At 45.0% G+C, this 23102-nt stretch overlaps 2 protein-coding genes across 4 annotated transcripts in view; one reads left to right on the forward strand and one right to left on the reverse strand.

Annotated features, from left to right (window-relative positions):
* The window catches only part of CYFIP2 (cytoplasmic FMR1 interacting protein 2), a 135931-nt gene that overhangs the window by 59166 nt on the left and 53663 nt on the right, over nucleotides 1–23102 (forward strand). For both annotated transcript variants that reach the window (XM_032158487.2, XM_032158490.2), the window contains 7 exons: nucleotides 960–1116; nucleotides 1653–1749; nucleotides 3452–3528; nucleotides 6170–6278; nucleotides 8731–8850; nucleotides 14468–14667; nucleotides 16451–16538. In XM_032158487.2, the coding sequence (XP_032014378.1) occupies nucleotides 960–1116; nucleotides 1653–1749; nucleotides 3452–3528; nucleotides 6170–6278; nucleotides 8731–8850; nucleotides 14468–14667; nucleotides 16451–16538 (848 nt within the window). The remainder of the gene's footprint in view (nucleotides 1–959; nucleotides 1117–1652; nucleotides 1750–3451; nucleotides 3529–6169; nucleotides 6279–8730; nucleotides 8851–14467; nucleotides 14668–16450; nucleotides 16539–23102) is intronic.
* The window catches only part of FNDC9 (fibronectin type III domain containing 9), a 52178-nt gene continuing 45906 nt past the window's right edge, over nucleotides 16831–23102 (reverse strand). Inside the window, exons 1-2 of one of the 2 annotated variants that reach the window (XM_032158494.2) lie at nucleotides 20875–21633; nucleotides 16831–18901 (exon numbers count right to left, since the gene is read on the reverse strand). In XM_032158494.2, coding sequence (XP_032014385.1) covers nucleotides 18220–18894 — 675 coding nt within the window. In that variant the 5' untranslated portion in view covers nucleotides 18895–18901; nucleotides 20875–21633 and the 3' untranslated portion in view covers nucleotides 16831–18219. Of the gene's footprint in view, nucleotides 18902–20874; nucleotides 21634–23102 lie in introns of those variants that run through there. The other variant, XM_032158495.2, reaches the window with a different exon arrangement.

The following is a 23102-nucleotide window of genomic DNA, read 5'->3' on the forward strand; positions in this document are numbered from 1 at the left end:
AGATGGATGTCCAGAGCAGAGGAAGAGTAGTATCTCAGGAACATGAGTCTTAATATGTCTGCTGGCATTGAAAAGAGTGATTGTAACAAACAGTACAAACTTCTCCATTAGAGAGTAGCCCGGAAAGGGCCTTCAAGGTCTCTAAACTGTATGGGATCTGGCAATTATCACACACAAGGAGTCAAGGAGCCACAATCCAGTTGAAAGTGGGCACTCGGGGGCCTGTCTTGACACTGTGTTTGTATAATGAACACACTTTTTTTTTTTTTTTGAGACGGAGTCTTGCTCTGTTGCCCAGGTTGGAGTGCAGTGGCACTATCTCAGCTCACCGCAACCTCCGCTTCCCAGGTTCAGGCTGGAGTGCAGTGGTGTGATCTCAGCTCACTGCAACCGCTGCCATGCAGGTTCAAAGAATCCTTCTGCTTCAGCTTCCCGAGTAGCTGGGATTACAGGCATGCACCACTACGCCTGGCTAATTTTTTTTTTTTTTTTTTTGGTATTTTTAGTAGAGACGGGGTTTCGCCATGTTGGCCAGGCTGGGCTCAAACTCCTGACCTCAAGTGATCTGCCTGCCTCAGCCTCCCAAAGTGCTGGTATTATAGGCATGAGCCTCTGCACCCGGCCACGAGCGTACTTTTCATGCTTAGGTTGCAGTTTTTCAGGATGGCTTTGTAGGAGGGTGATGGGAACTATAGGGACATCTAAAGCTCTAAAACATCACTGCCTCCTCTTCTCCCCCACCAGCCCACAACCACTGCCTCTCAAGCTTAACAAATGCTTGAGAGGCAGTAGATGTTAGGCTTGCCTTTAAGTAAAAGAGAGCAGGATCTACTAATCAATATTAGTACCTGCTACATACCTAATACAGTGACAATAACAATGAAAATTAATTAAAACAATGAGAACTAAGGTCTTTTAGTGCTAAAAGTAACTGAAGGCTCGTTCCCTTATGCTTTCAGAAGCCCTGCAGCAGTGTTGTGACCTCTCCCAGCTCTGGTTCCGAGAATTCTTCCTGGAGTTAACCATGGGCCGACGAATCCAGTTCCCCATCGAGATGTCCATGCCCTGGATTCTAACGGACCATATCCTGGAAACCAAAGAACCTTCCATGATGGAGTAAGAGGCAGGATTGAGCCAGCAGGTGGCTCCTGGGGTACAAGTAGAGGGCAGTTTGCCAGGGAGAGCCATTCTTTCCAGAAGGAAGCACTGAGTTGACAAGAAATGAGGCCATATGCCCCACCATGGGGAGAGCTCAGCCAGATGGAATCATTTAATTCAGCCTTGCAGATAAATTCTGAAGTTTCCCAGCCCAACTGCCCTTCCTATGCCTTGTCAGCCTCATAACAGCTATGCTCAGAAAAGAATCATCTCAGGAGCAGGTAGCTTGTATTCTTAACTGCTACCTGATGTGTTTTAGTCCCAGATGAATTTTTACAAGTCTTGGTTTTATTTGCACCCTGGACTTCTTATTTCTTTGGACTGACTGTAAAGGAAGTTGCTTCTAAGTGGTAGAGGCTCAAGGAACATCAGAGAGGGATGAAAGATGGTCTTTTCCTGACTGTGAACTTGTTTCTATTTCCCAAGCAAGTATAAAGCTGTCTTCCTTAAGGGGGATCATTTGTAAGCGGCTGGCTATGTTTTTCCCTCTTCAGGTATGTCCTCTACCCTTTGGATCTGTACAACGACAGCGCCTACTATGCTCTGACCAAGTTTAAAAAGCAGTTCCTGTACGATGAGATCGAAGCCGAGGCAAGTGACATGCTTCTCTTTTTGCTCCTTTTATCTTGTTCCAGATTCCGGACTTTTCCAGTCTTTTGCTATTAGCATGAAGTAGGAGTATCAGTGACTTGTTCTGGAGAGGAATCTCTGTAATCATGGCCATCAGAAGGCCTGTGTAACCTCTGAGGGCAGAAGTACAAACTGAGACACCCAGCTCAGGGCCTGCTGCCTTTCTCTTCCCACCCACAAACTCTGTGCTGCACCATGAAGGGCTTCGTGTGCATGTGTATAAATACCCAAGCTCTGCCTGCCAACTCTGCTCAAAAACAGTGGCCCTTGGCTAGACCTAAAACCTAGGGTCACACACACCCATAGTGGAGTCCACCCTCAGAGGGGAAGCCAGGGAAGAGAGCACGTGGCCCCGGAAGAGGCTTAAGCCGCCTGTAGAAGGCTTCTCAGAGCTGGTTCTAGAAGGGGAGAATGGGGCCTGAGTGCACACGCCCACCTTGACCTTATGGATTCTTTGCTTGGAGGGAGGTCCGCTGATGACCTTTGAAGCTCAAAGTGCAGGGCAGAGGCCTCAGTGACCTGGGTCTGAGGAAAGCGCTAAACACAGCGCTGGGGTTTTGTGTTCTGCATACCACGTAGGGTGTGAGATAAAAGATCTGAAAGCTTTTTGAATCATTAACCTTATGGAGCCAAGAGTCTGGTGAAAAAAGGACCAAAGGTTAATCACATAAATATTAAACATGAAAGACTTAAAATATTAAATCTGACAGTAAATAGGATCTGTTTCCTTTGACTCTTACCTAGCTACTGCCTTTGCCCCATCTCATGGTCATGTCCTGCTCTTGCCATTTCTGAAATATTTGGTTTGATTCTTCGTGTTTGGTGTGAATTATCTTCCCACCTGAGCATCACAGTCTATCACTGATGATGAGACCCTGAAATGGCAACTTTATTCATTAAAAACCAAAGATGTCTAAGCAAAGTTTGAAGGAAGGCTCTTTTAAATGTGACTATCAACTTCATAAACAAATTTGTGGCCACATGCGGTCGCTCATGCCTATAATCCCAGCACTTTGGGAGGCCAAGGTGCCCTCACCTGAGGTCAGAAGTTCGAGACCAACCTGGCCAACATGGTGAAACCCCGTCTTTACTAAAAATACAAAAGTTAGCCAGGCATGGTGGTGGGTGCCTGTAATCCCAGCTACTTGGGAGGCTGAAGGAGGAGAATCACTTGAACCTGGGAGGCAGAGTTTGCAGTGAGCTGCGATCACACCACTGCACTCCAGACTAGGTGACAGAGCAAGACTCTGTCTCAAAAAAAAAAAAAATTACAAATCAAAGAAAAATACAATGAAAAATAACATCTGTCAGAAGAGATGGATGGGGACACTGCCGAGTTAGCAGACGAATTTGAGCACTGACGGGTTCTGACGGTCTGTCTGTTGCATCCCTCCAGGCAGTTGGCCTCGAAACAGCTGAGGAGGGGGACCATGGGGAGATTGGGTCCTTTTTGAACTTTGCCTTGTCTGTTGACGGACTGAGGACCCTGAGAGCAAGGGACCAAACCTCCCAAACTTAGCCGCAGAATCTTTTTCCCCTTCAAAGCGTCTTTCCCCAGAATGCACTCTGGGCAATCCTGCCTCACTGCTCTCTTTCAGTTGGCTTGGTTTCTGTGATAAACCTGAACGGGCACCAGTGATGTTTCCTGCTTCCTCTCCACCAGGTGAACCTGTGTTTTGATCAGTTTGTCTACAAGCTGGCAGACCAGATCTTTGCTTACTACAAAGCCATGGCTGGCAGGTAGGAAAGCCCCAGAGCTGTGAGTAGCAATCTCTTAAGACTGCCACCTGGAAGACATGATTTTCTGTTGTGAAACTTCCCTTCTTCTTTAGCACCTTAAGAAAACAGAGCCATTCCACGGGCCCGGACTGGGTGCTGAGATAGAGTGGAAAGGAAACTAGGCAGATAGAGGGCTAACCTCACGCAGCCTGCAGTCTAGCAGGAAAGACAGACATTGACTAAAAGCCGATGAATGCACAGTGACAAGGAGGTTACATGCTGTCTGTGAGGGGAAAGCTCATGGGAACATACCACGGTTAAACCTTTGGGGGCGGGGAACTAGAAAGGCCATCTTGCGGAAGTGGCATCTGAGTTCTTATCTGAAGTTGGTAGGAGTGAAGGAAGTAAAACGAGGTGAAGGACGGGGCAGGAAGTTGCAGGCAAAAGGAACTGCTTGTGCAAGGACCCTGTGGTGGGAGTATGATGATAACAGCATGCCAGCCTCAAAGGGCTGTGGGAGGATTCCTGTGGATTAATACATGTCAGTGTCTCTTTACCACCACTAGAGGGGGCAGGCTGCCTGCTAAGGCTGGGGAGGGGGCAGAGCCAGAGCACACCAGCTTTGTAGCTGTTTCTCCCAGGAGTGGAATGCCTCCGGATGGCTTCAAAAGTACAACAGTGACCCGATTCGATTTTTATTTACTTTTGAAAGTTTACTCTCTTAAAAATATAAATGTATGGAGAATGAATTGAAGAAGAATGGGTGTGTGCAAACCAGACAGGAGGCCAGTGAAGAAGTCTGGATCAGAGATGTATCAGGCTTAGAGGCTCCTTGGTATTGCCAGTATATGTTGATTCAGACCGAGGAAAACCCTAAATTTTCTATATAGGTATTTCCTTTCTTATTGGAAATCCAAACATACCAACCAGTAATTTCAAGGATAGTTCCTTACTTTAATAATTTTTCTATGAAAAGGATTTGCTTCATTTTGCTGTTAACAGCCAAAGTGGCCCTGATATATTTCAAAGAGGAGTTGATGTGCAGCACACACAAGTTTCTGTTAACATAGGATGTGCATTAAATAACGCGACTCTGAAATGCTGTAAAGTATAGAAAGCATACACGTAGGATTTCAAGGAAAGCAGAGAACACAGCCTTTCACAAAGTAGTCAGTAGGCATCTGTGGATTGAATGGGATGTGGTTCTAACAGTGAGTTGGGTTTCTGGCTTCTGTAAGACAATTCTGATTCCAAATACACTGTTCCATCATCTATATAAACAGACTCAGGCGTGTCGAACCCTGGGTCTTCCTTCATCAGACATGTGGGCTTTTATCTACACCCTTCCCTGTAAGATCAGTGATTTTTTAAAGTGTGGGAAGTTGAGGAGGTTGAGAGATTCAGAGAAAGCCCAGGAAGAAAACGATCAGCTAGGTCAGTCCTGTTCATTCAAAATGCCATGCGGCCACAAATGTGAGCCAGAGATGTTATTTGAAATTTTTTAGCAGACGCACTTTAAAAAAGGAAAAAGAAGCAGATGAAATTAATTTTAATAATATATTTTATTTAACCCCACATATCCAAAACATTATAATTTTGACATATACTCAATATAGAAATTATTAGAGATTTTTCATTCTTTTCTTCTAAGTCCTCAAAATCCTGTTTACAGCCCATCTCAATTTGGAGCAGCCACATCTCACGTGTTCAGTAGGCACATGTGGCTGGTGGCTACTACTTTGGACAGTGTAGATATAGATGCTGTCTCTTTCTTGCGTAAAACCTTTCGGTGCCTTTTAGTTATGTCTAGAATACACCTAGCCTCTTTACTATGGCCTGTGTGGCCCTACCTGGTTTGGCCCTGGCCTAATGTTATAAATTCATTTTGCACCATGCTCTCCAACCTGCGCTATACTTTATCCACACTGGCCATCTTTCCTCTTCTCAAATGTAACCAAGCTTGTTGTGTCAGTGATAGTGTTCCCCTAGATCTTTCCAATTTTATCATTCAGGTCTCTGTTTAGCAAAACTTCTTTAGAGAGACTTTGCCTGACTTCCTAACTCCAAATGATCCCATTTTCTTATTTTCAAAGCACTTCTCCTCTGCAATCCATGCCTTAGTGTGAAAGATAGTAATACTCTCAGCTCATAGGGTTGTGGTGAGATTTAAAATGATGTGTGTGTGTGTGTGTGTGTGTGTGTGTGTGTGTGTGTGTTTAAAGTGCCTGGGAAATAACACTATGCAACTATTACCTATTATCTGAAATTATTCCATTCCTCTGTTTGTGTTTATATTATCAGTCTTTCCTCACTCGAATATAAACTCCATGAGGACAGGAACTTTGTATTCCCAGTACCCAGAATGTTTCCTAGGATACACCAAGCAGGCACTCCATTGCTTTTGTGGCAAATGAATAAAAGAGGAAAGTGGCTCAACTTCTATGTTGCCCATCTTTAACTTAGAAACTCTGTTTCACATATTGAGCTTCGGTGACTGAAAAGAAATTTGACGTTACTTGTCTAGAGCAGAAAACAATTTTACTTAAGATATATAAGATAGTGCTCTGTGGGTAGACCCTGTGATCTGAAATAGATGTATCTGGGCAGTTGAGAGTCATTCACTATCTGTTTACTGGCCTTGTTTCACTTTTATTCCTTCCAGTGTCCTGTTGGATAAACGTTTTCGAGCTGAGTGTAAGAATTATGGTGTCATCATTCCGTATCCACCGTCCAATCGCTATGAAACACTGCTGAAGCAGAGACACGTCCAGGTATGGGGAGCGGAAGCCACCGTGGAGATGGAAAGGGCAGGAGAGAGCAGCTGCGAAGTCAGCATAGAGATTAGAAATCAGGCCTGGGTATTGTCTGCCCGGTGTTGCCAGTGTGGGTTTCTGAGCCTGGGTGTAGCACAGCCTCAGGATCTCATAAACAATAAAGAGGCATTGGGCTTCCTTTGGCTTAAGTTCTGGGCTTCTCCACCCATCTATAGCCAACCTCTGACAAGTTATGGCAACCAAAGCCTCTGTCTTCTCATCATAAGCTGCAGCCCACTTTTTTCAGCTGGGACTGCCACTCAGAGATGGGTAAATCTGTCCCTGAACAGGACCCAAGTGCTGGTCTAAGTGAGGAAGACTGTGGCGCCTTTGAAACAAAAGCATGTCAGGGCAAATCCACGGTAGAAATTGGGTTTTTTTTGTGTGTAGAGTTGGTTTCTATTAACATTTGACCCTATATATATAGAGGAAATGTTGCTGGGAACTGAGAAACATCCCCATTTAACAATGTTAATGTGAGGCAGACAGACAGCATAAGAGATGCCCCAGCAGATGTTGAGCCCTCTTCCTAGAGCCCTGCTGTTGGCCAAGCGGGTGGCAAAATGGCCTTTATGCTGTGATGTCTGTGTGCTTATTATGTGGTCCTGGTCTTTGTGAAAGGGCCGGGCTGAGGCTAAGACCATGCCAGAGGTGAAAAGGAAAGAATTCCTCTCAGAAACCCTGGACATTCCCATTGCTACGAGAAATCCAAGGGAAATGGAGAGTCATTAAGAGGGGGGAAAATAGAGCAGCGGCTCAGTGAGAGCTTTTCTTTCAGCCTCTCAGAAGATTACTGCTATCGGTTACAATGCAGCCAGAATTAGCCACAGGATATTAAATACTGAGGGCTTTATGTGTGCATAAGATGGCTATAAGGGGCCCTAGTCAGTTGGTAGAAAATTTCTGCCAAAAGAGAAATTGGAAAATAAGATAATTAAGAATAATCATTTGACACCTAGCAAAGTGCTGTGGACACAGCAGGTAGTCGACAAATGTTCATTGCTATCTACATAGCCGCTGCAGTAATGCCCGCGTGTACCCCAGTGGAAAGTACCTTAAGCTGTATTTTCCATCCTGTAATCAGACCTTCATCCTCTTGCTTTTAAATTTTCCCTCATGAAGGCACAAAGTGGGCCCTTGCTGAGACAGCTGCTGTGCCCTGGTGACTGAATTGAGCGCAGGAAAGATGCAGGAAGAACCTCAGGGCTAAATTTAGGATGTCGGCAGAAGCCAGAGCCTACCCTGAACCTCTTCCCACAGCCTGAGTGAATCGTATTTTTCCTAAACTTCCTGTGTTTCAAGCCTACAGGGAAGTTGAAAGAATAATACGATAAACACTTATTTATCCCGTAGCCAGATTTGCAATTATTAATGTTTTACCATATTTAGTTCACATTCTGTCTCTCGTGTATGTATTTTCTCTCTAGCACTTATACAGTGTGTATGTTTGTGTGTATGGGATGAATATACATACTTTTGTTCTTAACCATTTGAGAGTTTAAGTTGCCAAATCATGACATTTCACCCCTGAATGCTTCAGCCTGTATCTCCTAAGAACAAGGACATTGTCTTATAAAAACAGAATAGAATGATGATACTCAGGAAATTTAACAATACTGCTTTCTAAATACAGTTCCAATTCTTCCCAGTTATGTCCTTTGTAATTTTAATCCAGTTTCCTATCGGTGCATGCACATAGTTGTCAGGTGTCAGCACAAATCTTTATTTATTTATTTTTTAACAGACGGGGTCTCTTTCTATCGCTCAGGCTGGAGTGCAGTGGCGCAGTCATAGCTCACTGCAGCCACAAACTCTTGGGCTCAAGTTATCTTCCCAGCTCCAGCCTCCCAAGTATCTAGGACTACAAGTATACACTACCACACTTGGCTAATTTTTTTTATTTTTTGTAGAGATAGGGTCTCACTATGTTGCCCCTGCTGGTGTCAAACTCCTGGGCTCAAGCTATCCTCCTGTCGCAGGACTTTTTCTCAGTTCAGCTAAAGATGGGGTTCTTGTCTGTCCCATCACCATGAAAAATTAGGCTTGCAGACTGTTTAAAGGGTGGGTAAAGCAGGGTTTTATTGGGTGAAAAGGGAAAAAAAGGAGGGAAACAGGGACTCTCACAAGGCCAGAGTCCCTAAGCTAGAGAGCTTCCCGCCAGGCCGTTGGAATCCCAGGTTCCACACAGGAAGAGGAGGGGCCAGGCTCCTCCCTGCTGCATATATCATAAACTTCCCGAGGCTCCACCTCAATGGACAGGCTGGTTGGAGTTTCTCCAGGAAACCCCTCCCACCTGGCAGTCTCACTCCCACCTTGGTCCCCCAAAGTGCTGGGATTACAGGCATGAGCCACTGCACCTGGCCAGTGTGAATTTTAAGTAACTTTTCTCTCTCTCTCTCTCTTCATCCAGCTGTTGGGTAGATCAATTGACTTGAACAGACTCATTACCCAGCGCATCTCTGCCGCCATGTATAAATCCTTGGACCAGGCTATCAGCCGCTTTGAGAGTGAGGACCTGACCTCCATTGTGGTAAGAGGCTGGGAGCGTGTGGGATTTCTGCTCTGGGATTTCTCAGGCTAGAAGCCTAGATGGGGACTGTAGTTAGTCTAGTGCTGGGCCAGTTAAAGAGGGGCAGTGAGTCTCTCTCCCATCTGAATGGAGCTGGGAAAGAAAAACTTAACACAGAATAAGAATAATCTTATGTTCCTGATTGCCTTGGGAACGATAGCGTGGAGGGGATCTCCTTGAGATTTCTAGAGATGGCCAACCCTCAGACACGGCTGCATGTGCTTAGGATCCTGGAGGCTGAGCAAGTAGGTGAGGGGTCCTAAGAAGCTAGGGAAAATTGCACAGGAGGGTTGGCTTCACGGGTGTGCAGTAGCATAAGGCCCAGAAGGGCTTCGCAGCTGGTTTACCACTCTGCTGTCACTATCTTGAAGTTCTTAAACAAGAGGGCCCCACATTTTCATTAAACATTGTACCCTGCAGATTATGTAACTGGTTCTGATGCACAAGCCTGGAATAGGCCTACTCCTTTCTCCCAGAAAACAGCAATTTAAACGACTCTCTGCTAATTCTCTCTCTTCAAGAATTAGAGTAAACTTGACTGGTCGTTCTTTCGGTGAATCAAAGGAAGATTTCAGTGCTTTCAAAAGCAGATGAACAGAAGGAATGGGAAATGGAAAATCACCATTAGAACATAATAAAAATGGTAGGCAAGATCTGTCAATGGTTGCTAAAATAAGTGGGCAGAACTTTGAGAAAAACACTGCATGATTTCTCTCATATGAGGTTCCTACAGTAGGCAGATTCATGGAGACATAAAGAAGGATGGTGGTTGCCAGGGAAGAGGAAGATGCTGTTTGATAGATACAGAGTTTCAGTTGGAGAAGGTGAGATTCACTTCTAGAAAAGGATGGTGCTGATAGTTGCACAACAGTGTGAATGTACTTAATGCCACAGTACACCTACAAATGGTTAAAATGTTCAATTTTATGTACATCTTACCACAATAACAAAAATTTTTAACCAAAAAATCTTTGAGAAGAAACAGGATACTTGCATAGTCTCAAAGTATCTCCCCCAAGATATTTATTAATTACAAAGGGAAGAATGACTGTACAATGGAGAGAATTAGCAGACACCATCTTAACCAAGTATCAAAGTTAGTATCACCAGTAAGACATATTATTGTTGTCATCATATATTCTTGCCAAAATGCACAATCTCAATCTAATTATGAGAAAATATCAGATGAACCCAAATCGAGTGCCATTCTAAAAAAAAAAAGTGAATGATACTTTTCAAAAGTGTGCAGGTCTTGAGAGACAGGAAAGACTGAAACTGTTACAAATTAGGAAAGAATAAGGGAACATGACAACTAAATGTAACATGGAATCCTAGATTGAATCTTAGAACAGAAAAAGGACTTCAGTGGGAAAACTGGTGAAACCCGAATAAGGCCTGTCATTCAGCTAATAGTGTTGTACCAAAGTTAATTTCCTTCATTTGATAATTGTACTATGGTTCCGCCAGATGTTAACAGTGGGGAAGCTGGGTAAAGGATATGCAGGGTATGCTGTTTTTACAACTTTTCTGTAAGTCTAACATTATTTTTAAATAAAGTTGGTTTTTATTTTAAGTGGACAAAGTGTAAAAATAAAGTGACAGTGAACTAGGACTCTAGCATCATTCCTAGGGTCCCAGTCCTCACCCTGCTACTTACTAGTTGTGTGATCTTGTGCAAGTTACTCAGCTTCTCCAAGCCTGTTTCCTTATCTATAGAAATGGAGGGAATATCAGAATCCACTTCTTAGGGTTACCATAGGGATAAAATGAGATACTACCTGTTTTTTTGTTTGTTTGTTTGTTTTTGTTTTGTTTTCTTTTGAGACGGAGTCTTGCTCTGTTGCCTAGGCTGTAGTGCAGTGGCGTGATCTCAGCTCACTGCAACCTCCGCCTCCCAGGTTCAAGCAATTCTCCTGCCCCAGCCTCCTGAGTAGCTGGGACTACAGGCATGTGCCACCAGGGCCACCTAATTTTTGTATTTTTGGTAGAGATGGGGTTTCACTATTTTGGCCAGGCTGGTCTCGAACTCCTGACCTCGTGATCTGCCTGCCTTGGCCTCCCAAGAGTCCTTTGTATACATAGTTAGCACTTAATAAATGATAGCTTATGGAAAAAAGATGAGAGAAAAATAAATTTGGGGCTGCAATGCAGTGATTTTGGGTGATTTCTTAGGGTTTGACCTACCCACCCACTTAAGTCCTGGGTCACTTACTTCAGGAGACTGTAGTACAGCACACATTTTTCTGAGAAATCATTTAGTCACCTCTTTTTTGAGAAACAGAGTTATTCTTTATGCCAAATGGTTAGCAGTGATTAGCTCCAAGTGGCGGGAGTTTTTTTCTTTTTTGTTTATCTGTATCTTCTAGTTTTCCAATAATGAGCATATCTTATGGGAAAAAAAAGATTTGGGATATATGTGTCTCCATGGCCTCTTCCCACCTGTTCAAAAGCACTAAATGTTCTTTGAGCTGGGAACAAAATCAAAACAAGCAGTGAAAGCCCTTGTTTATCAGGCGAGGGCAGTGGCTCCCCCGAGAACACCAGTTCCTGGGAAGCCCATGAAGAGACCTCAGGGAAGCGCTCTCCCAGTGGGTCAGGATGGCCCCTGCTCGCCCTGGCTGAGAAGTTTCTACCTCCTCCAAGAAACAAAATGAGGAATGAGCTCCCCTCAGCCTTTCCCTCCACCTGAAAAACTCCATTCTGACATGGGGAGGCAACTTGATTCTGAGTTGGGAGAGGTTGCAAAGATTTGGGGAGTTAGTCACCCTCATTTTACACAGCTGAGCAAACAAGTCTCAGCAAGACCCGATGCTGAAGTTGAAAACGGGCAGCCCGCAGGCTGTGTTTTGTTTAGGCAGCATAGTACATTTGTAATTTTGAGCCAACATTTGACATTTGGAAGAAATCAAATAAAACTGCAGAAGCTCTGGCAATGCCAGGCCAGCATTTCCAGATGGTAACGATTGCCCATAAATGACTAGAAGTTCCTGTGAGATGGGCTACACTTTCTTCAGCTTGCCATAGCCCCACTGGCAGGCTTCATTTATGTATGTGACCTATGAGGCCTCGCTGTACTGGGTTTGAGACCTTTGCTCTCTCACTTGCCTGAGGCCACAGAGCTGGTTGACAGTTGAATGTGGTTAACAGTCAGGTCTTCTTTCGTTGACGAGCAGTTTCTCCCACTACTCCGAAGTTGCCCATTGGGGTGTTTTACTGCCCCAGTTCTGTTTCTCTGTGTTGCCCTTTAGTAAACCAGCCTTGCTGTGGAAAGCTGTCATCCTCTTAGGAGACCCCTAAACTGCCCACATGGCTTTTTAAGCCTTTTCCATGCTTTGGGGCATTGAGCCCTGCATCCAGCTGGCACATGCCCTCTTCTGGTTTCAAGTCCAGAAGAACAAATCCGAAATGTGTTGCAGAAATATCATCTGGGTTACATAATGTGCAGGGAGAAGTGGACCTGCGGTTGCAGCAGCCTCTGCCTCTCCTTCAGTCTCCCTTGTGAACACGGATGTATGTTGTGAGACTGCTGAAGTCACAGAACAATAACACAGAAATTGTTCCCCAGCTTCTCAGTTGTCTTCCCAGTAACAAGGCACCGCAGTGTGCCAGGGTACTCAGCGATCTTAGAAATAAACTCAGCGGCACTTACTCCATGTATTTTTTATTTCTTTAGTACCCATCCTAAGTAAATCAGAATAAAGACATATTCCAGCTAGCCAGGCCCCCAAGAGACAGAATCAGAAAGCTGATTCTGTATTTCTGCCCTTCATTTACTTCATGGTACACAATGACTGAAAACTTATTCCTCCAATGCTGTTCCAGAATTGAAATTCTGACCTTCTTTTGAAAAATTGCAGGATTTGCCATCATTAATCCCCCACTCCAACATGGCAGCGGTCAGACGGGGTATCAGAAGTAGCAGCTCCACCTTTACCTGGGCAGGGCCCTCCAATTTGCCATAGATGGACCCACTCCCCAAACTTTCTCTTCACCCCAGTTGATCTCACTTACCTAACCTGTCTGGTCTCCTTAGCCATGTATGTTTGCAAGCCTTTAACCATTTCCGCACACTTCAACTTAGAGCCACAGAATCTGAGTTTCAGAGAGGCAGAGCTCCAAAAATTGGAAGCATAGCCTGGGATCGCCACCTGACCATACTCTGGTCTCCATCAAGGGGTCTTTGTGGTTAATGAGAATGAAATTGAATCCCTGGCATGAGACTGCCTCCTGTAGACATATTCCAGCCATTATAGCCGACCTCATGGTCATCCCACCTGGCCATGCTCTGATGAACTGGCCTTGCCGATGTTCTTGTAGCCTTTATGTTGTAAAGCCATCTTTGCCTTTCAAAGGACTTTCACAGCTCTTGCATCGTTGTTCCAGGGAACTGTGTCACAGGGACCAAGAACACATGATTTGGAATAAGGAGACTTGGATTCACATCCTAAGGCCTATTATGGTGACCTTGGGCAAGTTACTTAACCTTTAGGGCCTCAATTTCCCCTCTCTGAATGAGGGACCATTGTACCGATCTTAAAAGATGGCTTAACCAAAACAACACAGGAGTGGCCTAAGGTGCTTTCTGTCTCTACACAAGACTGTGCTTTGATTCCTTTTGATAGCAGTGGCGGGGAAGTTGCAGGGCAATGAGAGACCAAAGTGTGTTCAAAGAGTTACACTCTTCTTTTATTTCCCAACAAATGTCATGTCCTGCTGTGTGCAGATACTCTGTCCCACTTTGTCTGAAGATGGGATTCCTTCGTTCAGGGCCCACAGTGCACGTAGATCCCGGTCATCATAAGCTGACTGCAGACTGCTTGCCCATGGCTTGTAGCCATGGCTTTGCCAACCCCATGTGATATCTCAAGGGGCCTACACTCCAAAGGATGAGGCATTCTGCTCCCACCTCTTTTTAAATTTTCTATAGCAGTTAGAGTATATAGTGGTTAAGAATGTGCACTTGGGAGCCCAGTTTCCTGCATTTGAAGCCAAGTTACTTAACTTCTCAAAGCCTCGGTTTCCATATGTATAAAATAAGAATGGCAGCAATACTGACCTCATAGGGTTTGATAAGCATTAAACGAGTTGACACATATAAAACTGGCACATACTAATTTGGTTGAACCAGGCAAAATTGCCAATATTTGACCCTAAAAATCAAGTAACGTCATAGGGTCCAACCTAATAGTAAACCCTTAATCAGTGGTAGCTCTTAGTATTGCTTTCTTCTCACCAACATAGAAACTGGAAAGCAAGTAAACTTGTTCTCTACCTAAAAGGGATTTGCACATGGTCCATGATCTCCTTCCAGGGGGTAGGCATGCAACCTCCCCTTCCCCTACCTTGCCCTTAACCTTCTGGGCCTCCACTTCTGTCAGCATAGTCTGACAATCCTGCTACTTCTCAGAAGAAGGGAACCTTGTCACCTGCTACTGTAAGCGTCCTAGTTCCCATGTAAATGGCCAGGAGGTTGTCTGAGCAGCTGTCACTTGCATGAACAGAAGCAGTAAGATAAAACACACACACATGTAATGCTTACAAGCAAGTTCTCAGCAGTGTGGGCTCTCTCTCCATACAGGAGCTGGAGTGGCTGCTGGAGATTAACCGGCTCACGCACCGGCTGCTCTGTAAGCATATGACGCTGGACAGCTTCGATGCCATGTTCCGGGAGGCCAATCACAATGTGTCCGCCCCCTACGGCCGTATCACCCTGCATGTCTTCTGGGAACTGAACTTTGACTTTCTCCCCAACTACTGCTACAATGGGTCCACGAACCGGTAAGGGAGTCCCTGTGCAGAGGGGGCTGGATGGGGGTTGCAGGAGTGGCCAGCTGCCTCCTCCAAACTAGGCCCAGTACATGTGTGAGTGGTTCCTGGGCACAGGCTCTGTGCTCTCTCACTTGCCTGAGGTCACAGAGCTGGTTGACAGTTGAATGTGGTTAACAACTAGGTCTTATTTCATTGAAGAACTCTTTCTACTGCTACTCTGAAGTTGCCCATTGGGGTGTTTTACTGCTCCAGTAAAACATGGGGCATGACGTGATAAGCAGATACCTTCCTGCCTCTTGAGTCTTCAGACTAGAGGAGGATGTGGGTGATCAATCACACGACAAATGTACCATTCCAAACAGTGAATAAGGAGATGAAGGAAAGCCCACGGGGCCATGACAGAGGTAACAGTACCACCTATTCCAGTCCAAAAAGTCATGCAAACCTCAAGGGAGGCTTCCTCTTTGAGGAAGTAATGCTGGAGTTAAGATGCAAAGGATGACTAGGAATAAATAAGGCAAAAAGGCAGGAGAAGAATATTCCAGACAAGTTTCTAAGGGTTTCTCCAAGAAGTTGATGAGGGTAAAACTAGTCGGGTGGGAAATGGTGCTGTGAAAGATAACACAGGAGCAGATTGTGCAATACTCTAGAGGCCAGGGCAGGGTCGTGCATTTTTATTAACCCTGAAAGAGTTTGAGGAAGGAGATGACATGATCAGATTGTATGTTTGTAAGGATATCCACGTATCTGAAAGCATGCCCGCAAAACAGCATACATTTGCAGAGCACACATACGCATGACAAAGTGGAACTTGCCTCCTGCAAGGTGCACACAGCCCTGGGCCAGGCACTGAGGTAGAGACAAGACCTAATTTTTTTATTCCCACAAAGTTTCATAACCTGGTGGAAGAGTAAGGCATATATATTCACATACAAAATAAGTATGTAAGGATGCAAAAAAATGTATTCATCTGCAGATCTTCTAGGTATCTCCAAGGCTTGGCTCAGGGCCAGTATTGAATGAGTATGTGTTGAATGAATGAAAGGGTATGGGAGATATCCACAAATGCACCTGCATCCACACACTAAGTGAGATAGATTTCCAGTTCTATAAAGATTTAGGAGCTTTAACACTGTTGAGCAGGGAGCAGCAAACTGTGGCCCACAGGCCACATCTAGTTGCTGACTGTTTTTGTAAAGCCCATGAGCCGAGAATAGTATTCACACTTTTGGGTGGCTGAGGGGAAAAAATCCAAAGAAGAATAATATTTGGTGACAAGTGAAAATGATTTGTAATTGATAAAGTTTTATTGGAACTCGATCATACTCATTTGTTTATTATTGTCTGTGGGTGCTTCCATGCTGCAACAGCAGAGTTGAGTACTTGCAACAGAGGCCGTCTGGCTTCCAAAGCTAAAAATATTTGCTGCCTGGCTCTTTTGAGAAGGAGTTTGCTGAACTCTGCTCTTGAGAAACCAAACTGGAGGTAGAGGAGTGGAGCCCCAGAGAAAGCCCACTCTTAGTTTCTTGCCTAGTGTCATTCTAAGCAGCCACAAGCACCTGGTTGAGCCCAGGAATCTAGACTGAATTTTTCCCATCTATAGAAAGGAGATGGCAGTTGAATGGGAAGATGTCAGAAGAGTTTAGTACCTTTATAGTCAACCACCCAACAAACAGTGCACTTGTACCAGTGCAAACCTTCACCTGGCCAGGAAGCACTCCTGTTATCTGTGTCCCATGAAGAATAATATTAGGACCTTATTAACTCTTTCCCATCCCTATGCTTCTACTAGTTTTGTGCGGACTGCCATTCCTTTCACCCAAGAACCACAACGAGACAAACCTGCCAACGTCCAGCCTTATTACCTCTATGGATCCAAGGTAAGTAGTCCTGCCCTACCCTGCCTAGAAGAGGGTTGGTGAGAAAAAGCAAATGGAAAAGTGTCCCTTAATTAGAAGAGTAAGAAGGTGCAGAGATAAAGGCAGCAATGAGGTCAGGCACAGTGGCTCATACCTTTAATCCCAGCACTTTAGGAGGCCGAGACCAGTGGATACTTGAGGCCAGGAATTTGAGAGCAGCCTGGGCAACATAGCAAGACCCTATCTGTACCAAAAAAAAAAAATTTTTTTAAATTAGCCAGACATGGCGGCATGCACCAGCAGCTACTTGGAAGGCTAAGGCAGGAGGATCCTTTGAGCCCAGGAGTTTTATGCTGCAGTGAGCATGATTGTACCACTTCGCTCCAGCCTGGCTGACAGGGCGAGACTCTTATCTCTAAAGAGAAAGGAAAGAGGCAGCAATGAGATCCAGGCAGAAACAGCTGCGAGTATATGAATCTTTATTTGTTCACAAGTAGCAGGTATGGGGGCAAAAGTATGGGTGCCGAGCAGGGAATGCATGAGGTAGGAAAGGGAATAGAGATGTGGGGCTTCTCGTCTTGGCTTCTCAGCTCCTGCTGTTTCTCAGTTGATTCACTGCAGTGTCGTCCTGTGATTCTGGGATTTTGTGGTCTATAGATATAAGAGGGCACTGGGAAGGTCTTAGGATGATGCCTGGAGAGTACAGGCATCTTCTCCGGAACAGCCTACCTAGTCTGGTCAAGACAATTTTCTCAAATCAGGGGAAGCTGACTGACAGCATTTGAGGTGGTTCACAGACATGGCATTTAACTAACACTGACTCACAAAGTAAAAACAGCACTTCCCTTTTTGATTCTTTTTCAAACCTTATGCTATATCAAGGAGAAAGACAAATATTGGTGCTAATATGTCTTTATTACCTCTCCAACACTGGATCTCCCTTTTTATCAAAGACAAGCAAGCAGGCATTAAGCTCAGAATCACTGGCAGGCAATAGAAGCTAAGTTAGATTTAATATTATCTTGTTTTCATGATGTTTATTCTTACGTCTCTTCCCTTCTGTTTGTAGCAGGAGGGTGCTGGTTTTTCACTTACGGAGTAATATAAGGCTGTCTTTGAAAATAAGTTTACGCTTAAAAAATGAGTCAATTTAAAGGAAAGTATTATTAATAATAGTGAAGAAAATCCATGGTTTTAAAAAATAGAGACAGGTGGTGTGTGATTGCCTAAAAGTTGGAAAACACTCCAGAGTAAGGGTTCTCACACTTTTCCAAATAATCCCCTCAAGGGCAGAGGAAACTGGACATCTACCTTTGCCCAAAAGTGTACCTCCAAGAGCCTACTTGTAACTCAAACATTTCCTTCAAGTGCTATGTTTTATTTAAGTCATGCAAACTTTTGCTTTCTACTTTATAACATATCCATGTTTGTTTTAATGTTAAAACAATGCTTTCAATTCTTAACTGTGTCCTCCGAGTGGACGCTGCTGCAGAGATGCCTTGTTTATGCCTTGGCATACCCTGGGGGATACATTTTCCAGCTTGAGAAGCTTTGTCATGGGGCATTCATCCAACCCAGGTGACCTACAATAGCAGTGACATTTGATGGGAGAGAAATGGGTAGTCTATAGACACATTTGTACAAATGACCTACTGTGTGGAAAGCTTTAGGCTACATGAGGCGGGCTGTCTCCTCCCCACTCTCATTCCCCACAATGAGGCAGTATAGCGGGTTGGTCACCACCCCCCCTCCGTAAGGCACCCGCATCAGGGGCATCCTGGTTGGCTTCAGGATCCAGTTCAGCTCCATCTCTGGAGTTCTTGCGTGGCACTTCCACCAGGGGGAGACCCTGCAGGTCTTCCTCCCTCTGACCAACATCCGGGGCCTCCTCTGGCCATCGCACCAACCCATTGGCCTCCTCCATGTGGCCAGCCCTGTAAGACCATCGCGGCTCATGGCAACGGACGCACCAGAACTGGAGGCAGATGAAGGCCAAGACGGCTGTGAAGCAGGCCAGCAGAATGGCCATCAGCACCCAAAGGGAGATTTGGGGGTCTACCAGGGAGCTTCCAGGAGCCAGCGGAGTCTTATCCAGGGTGTGGAACATGGTGCAGTAGTGCCTGTAAGGGAAGGCAGCCTTCTTACAGCTGATGCACAGGAAGTAGAGAGTGGAAGGGGCGAGATGTTCCAGCACCACGGAGCTGATCGTTCGAGGCACCTTCTCCTCGTGGTGGAAGCTGTAGCGAAGATAGCCAGAGAAGATGCTGTTCCAGTTGGGCCTGTACATAATATGGTAATAGTCCTCCAGGCAGGGCTCCGAGGACGACCAGGAGATGATGGCTCCTGTATAAGAAATGTTCCCCACCTCGATGTTCATCCCGATTCTGGAACCAGAATCAAAGTGAAGAGTGACATCCCCCGATTTAAGTATGTATTTATGATAATCATAGCCACCATTTATTGCACATTTGAGATGGGCACTCATGTTGCCCTCATCTTACAGACAAAGAAATGGAGGCCGAGAGGTTCTGTTATTTAGGCATAGCGAAAAAGTGGCAGGACAAAAGTTAAAACTGGGGCTGTCCCATGCCAAAGTTCAGGCCTAAAAAGAGATGCACCCATGCAATCCCAGCCACATCCCACCCTAGCTGAGATCCTTCATATAAAAACATTGTTCTCATCCCCTTAAGAAAAAAGAAGAAAAGGTGAGGAGAAATCAGTAGAACCTCAGAGGCTCCACCTTTATTCTCAGGTCTGTGACCCTCAGGCAATTGATTCACCTCAATTTTCCTTCCTGACCTCCTGTTTCTGCTCCAAGTACTGTGAGCTCAGTGATCTAGAACATTCTACCCACTGCTTTTTTTAGCCTCCTGGTTCTGTTGCCCATGGTGAGTGGAAATTCGCTTCATCGCTCTTTGGCAGCTGATTTCACCCCAAAGCCTCTGCTCTTGTTTTGTTTGTTTTTTTCAAAGCCAGCGGTACCAGGAAATTTATTTTATAGGTGAAGATAATCAGTCCCTAATATCAGCATAACTACCACTATTTAATTCTGCTGGTATTATGAATGTTAATCATGGTAATAACCGCTCACAGTAAGTGGTTGCTATGTCACTTGTCATGCTAGATGATTCACAGACAGTAATTAATTTCCTTTATTCTTCATCACATCCTCTGAGCTAGATTCCCATTTTACGGATGAGCAACCTGATGTCACACTGCTAATACGTAGAAAAAGGACTTAGTGCCGCCTAACCACTACATTTCCTAATGCAAGGCTGCCGGGTTTAGTTACAGACGTTATTGCAAAATGAGATGCCAGGACTGAGACCCAGTTGCTGTTTTTCCAGACAAATCAAATAAGCCCTCTTTAGATTGCCAGGCCCCACTTTGATAAGAGAGAGCCATCTTCAAGTATTTTAGTTTCTCTCATGCAGTTCCCTCTACTGATTGCCCCGATCAGAAATACAGAGACAGTCATAGTCAGCCTATGCATATTCACGTAACGGTCTCACCCTGCTTTGTCTTCCGCCTCTCCTCCCTCACATGAAACCCAGTAGGTTTCATTTTGCATTGCACTGACATAGTAAACAGCTGTCAACTGGATTTTCGCCTGCATTGGATATTAAGCCAAACTAATGGCTATTATGACCTGCCTTTCTGTCACCTCCGCTTTCCCCCATCCTCTTGTGTTTGTGCCCATTTTCCTCCAGGAGTGGAGCTGCAGAAAGGTGCACAGCACTGAGTAATTTCTCAATCCTTGTTTTTCTTCTGTAAGGGTAACAGTGAACTAAGATGCTTAGGAAGGTGAACAGTGTCTTTCCATGTGGCTGAAAATTTCTTCCCAGTAAATGGGGAACAAAAGGGATGAGACAGATGTGCTCAGACCCTTCCAGGGAAGGTCATCATGAAGGAGACCAAATGTTTATGTTCCCTAGCTTGGTGTCTTCTACACACTCATCCTCCCCACACCACACATCCCTATAAATACACTTTCGACCACAATGAAAAAAGCTTAATTCATTACAGGCAGCCACCTGTGTAAAACCCTTCCATCAGGAGTAATCAGGAATCCTGTTTCTTGTCACACACAAATGTTCTCTTGGCTTCCTGTCTGCCACTAGCTGTCTGTACAGATGGAATTACCTCAGCAGACATTTTTAAGAGCTTTCTGTCAAGACGCAAATAGCATCCTCAGCTTTTAGGACCGGGTCCATCTCCCTTATTGATTTTTCTTCCTCTGTTTCCGTTTCTAAATTCTCCCCTATTTTTAATATTCATTTACCATTGCCCGGCCCTTCTCTAAGCAGAGTGTGAAAAGCCATTTCCATTTCCAAGAAGAGCCATCTATGTCTCTTACCTGATGCTTGCAGCGTGTCTGGTTAGAGCTCTGCCCTCCAAGGTGGAGTAGATTAAAGCTGAGAGAATGGTGCCTTCTCCCTCCTCCGCTCTGGGCTTTCCGTGTGGTTTCTCTCAACACTGAGTAATCCCACTGCCGCCCCTAATGCTCGCATTATTCATTTCTTCAGATCAGCATCATTCACCATGGCAACCAGCAGACATCTGTATGCACGATGCTTTCAGGGACCAGGCTGGAAAGGCTTTTGCCCAGTGAGAGGAGCTCTCATTCCTTTGGCTGAAAAAGGGCAGATGATCCCCTGAAAACGGATCCCCAGTGCGGTACTAATTCTTCTAACACTCCTACATTTTCTCCCCAATTGGCTGGTTATTATTTTCTTGTCCCATCTAGATCCTCTTTGGCCAATGGTTTTAAATGCAGAGATGCTCTTCTCAGTTATTCCACAACCAAAGCAGTAATATTCATCTTCATCCCCTCCCACCCCTACACTTCCCCATCCGAAGTGCCTACCCCACCTCTTTATCTTCATCTTTCTTTATTCTTGACTCGTGTGCCGTTACGTAGTTATATGATACTGGTCAAGACCCTTTTATTTTTATTGTCTGAGTCTCAGTTCCACCATCATCTGTAAAGCTGTGGGCTTGGGCTACATCAGGATGGCAGATCAGAAGGCGGAAGACATGAGCCCTATGCCTGCACAGCCCTGAACCCCTGTCAAGCTTGCTAAACCATCATGGCACTCTCACTGGGTTGAATAATGCCCCCCCAAAATATATATCCATCCAGAACCTCAGGATGTGACCTGATTTAGAAATAGAGCCTTCGTAGATATAACTAGTTAAGGATCTCAAGATGAAATCTTCCTGGATTTAAGGGTGAGTCCTAAATCCAATGACTAATGTCTTTGTAAGAGAAAAGACAGAGAGGCTCAAGGGGAAGAAGCCAAGGGAAGACAGAGGCAGAGAGTGGAAGGATGCTGCCATCAGCCAAGGAACACCAGGAGCCATCAGCACCTGGGAAGACAAGGAAACATTCTCCCCTAGAGCCTTGGAGAGGGCATGGTTCTGCCAGAGCCTTGATTTCAGGCTTCTGGTTTCCAGAATTGTGAGAGAATAAATTTCTGTCATGTTAAGCTACCAAATTTATGGTAATTTGTGACAGCAACCCTAGGAATCTAATGCAGCACTGCTTCCAGCTGGGTGCAGAAACAGCCCCAGAGTTCCTCTGAACGCAAGCGTCCCAAGAAACTGCCTCCCAGTCAATCAGTTGGAGTTGATGCCAGAAATGGAAACTGTTTGCTACTCCTGGATTGAATCATCCCCAGCGTTCCTTTCCTTTCAAGAATCCAGACTGCTTGCCTCCCCTTTCCTCACAAAGGGCCGTCTGGCTCTGAGGTTCCATCCCTTCCTGTTCCTTTCAACCTTGTAAGAACCCGTTGCCACCATTCTATTGAGATCACAGGGTGTGTCTGGAATAGAGGGTGGAAAGTAGCTCAGATAGATTTAGACCTGAATAAATTTATACAAATTATATGTTTTTAAAAGTCAGCTTTTCTCTTCTTGGTTCTTGGCCAAAGTATCCAAGTTAACCCATGAAGGTCTCTTTCTGATTCACATTGATGATAAAAGGTTAGGAAGAAAGCCAGGCACGGCGGCAGTGGTGTGCACCTGTAGTCCCAGCCACTTGGGAGGCTGAGGTGAGAGGATCACTTGAGCTTAGGAGTTCCAGACCAGCCTGGGCAACATAGAAAGACTTTTTCCTTGAAAATAAAAAAAGAGCCGCCTTGGTGAATTGTGACCCTACCCTTGGCCAAAGGTCTCCGGGAGGCTTGGAGTCTCGGGAACTCAGGAACAAGCCAGTGTTCCTTGATCAGACAGTTGCTCTGTGGCTTGCCCATGGCATTTAGTCTTTCCAGGGCCCTGTCTTAAATCTGCAGCAATGCATGCAGCATGTCTCTTCCCATGAGAGCACAGCCAGGTCAAGTGCTAATGGTGAGTCCCCACAGAGCATAAAAGCATCCTCCCCACAGAAAGGCCACGCAGCTGTTTGCAGATGCCCTTTGAAAAGGTTATTCTGCAGGGAGTAAAAATACCAGAGTTAAGGGGTCTGAGGAGGAACAAGGTAGAACTCAAGCCTTTTTCCACAGAAAATGGGAATTTATTTTTAATATTCTTGGATGACATTTTTAACCATAAGAAATTTTCCTCTGTGGAATTAAGATACTCAGA

The sequence above is a fragment of the Hylobates moloch genome, unplaced genomic scaffold (assembly GCF_009828535.3).
Source record: "Hylobates moloch isolate HMO894 unplaced genomic scaffold, HMol_V3 SCAFFOLD_6, whole genome shotgun sequence".
Lineage (NCBI taxonomy): Eukaryota > Metazoa > Chordata > Mammalia > Primates > Hylobatidae > Hylobates > Hylobates moloch.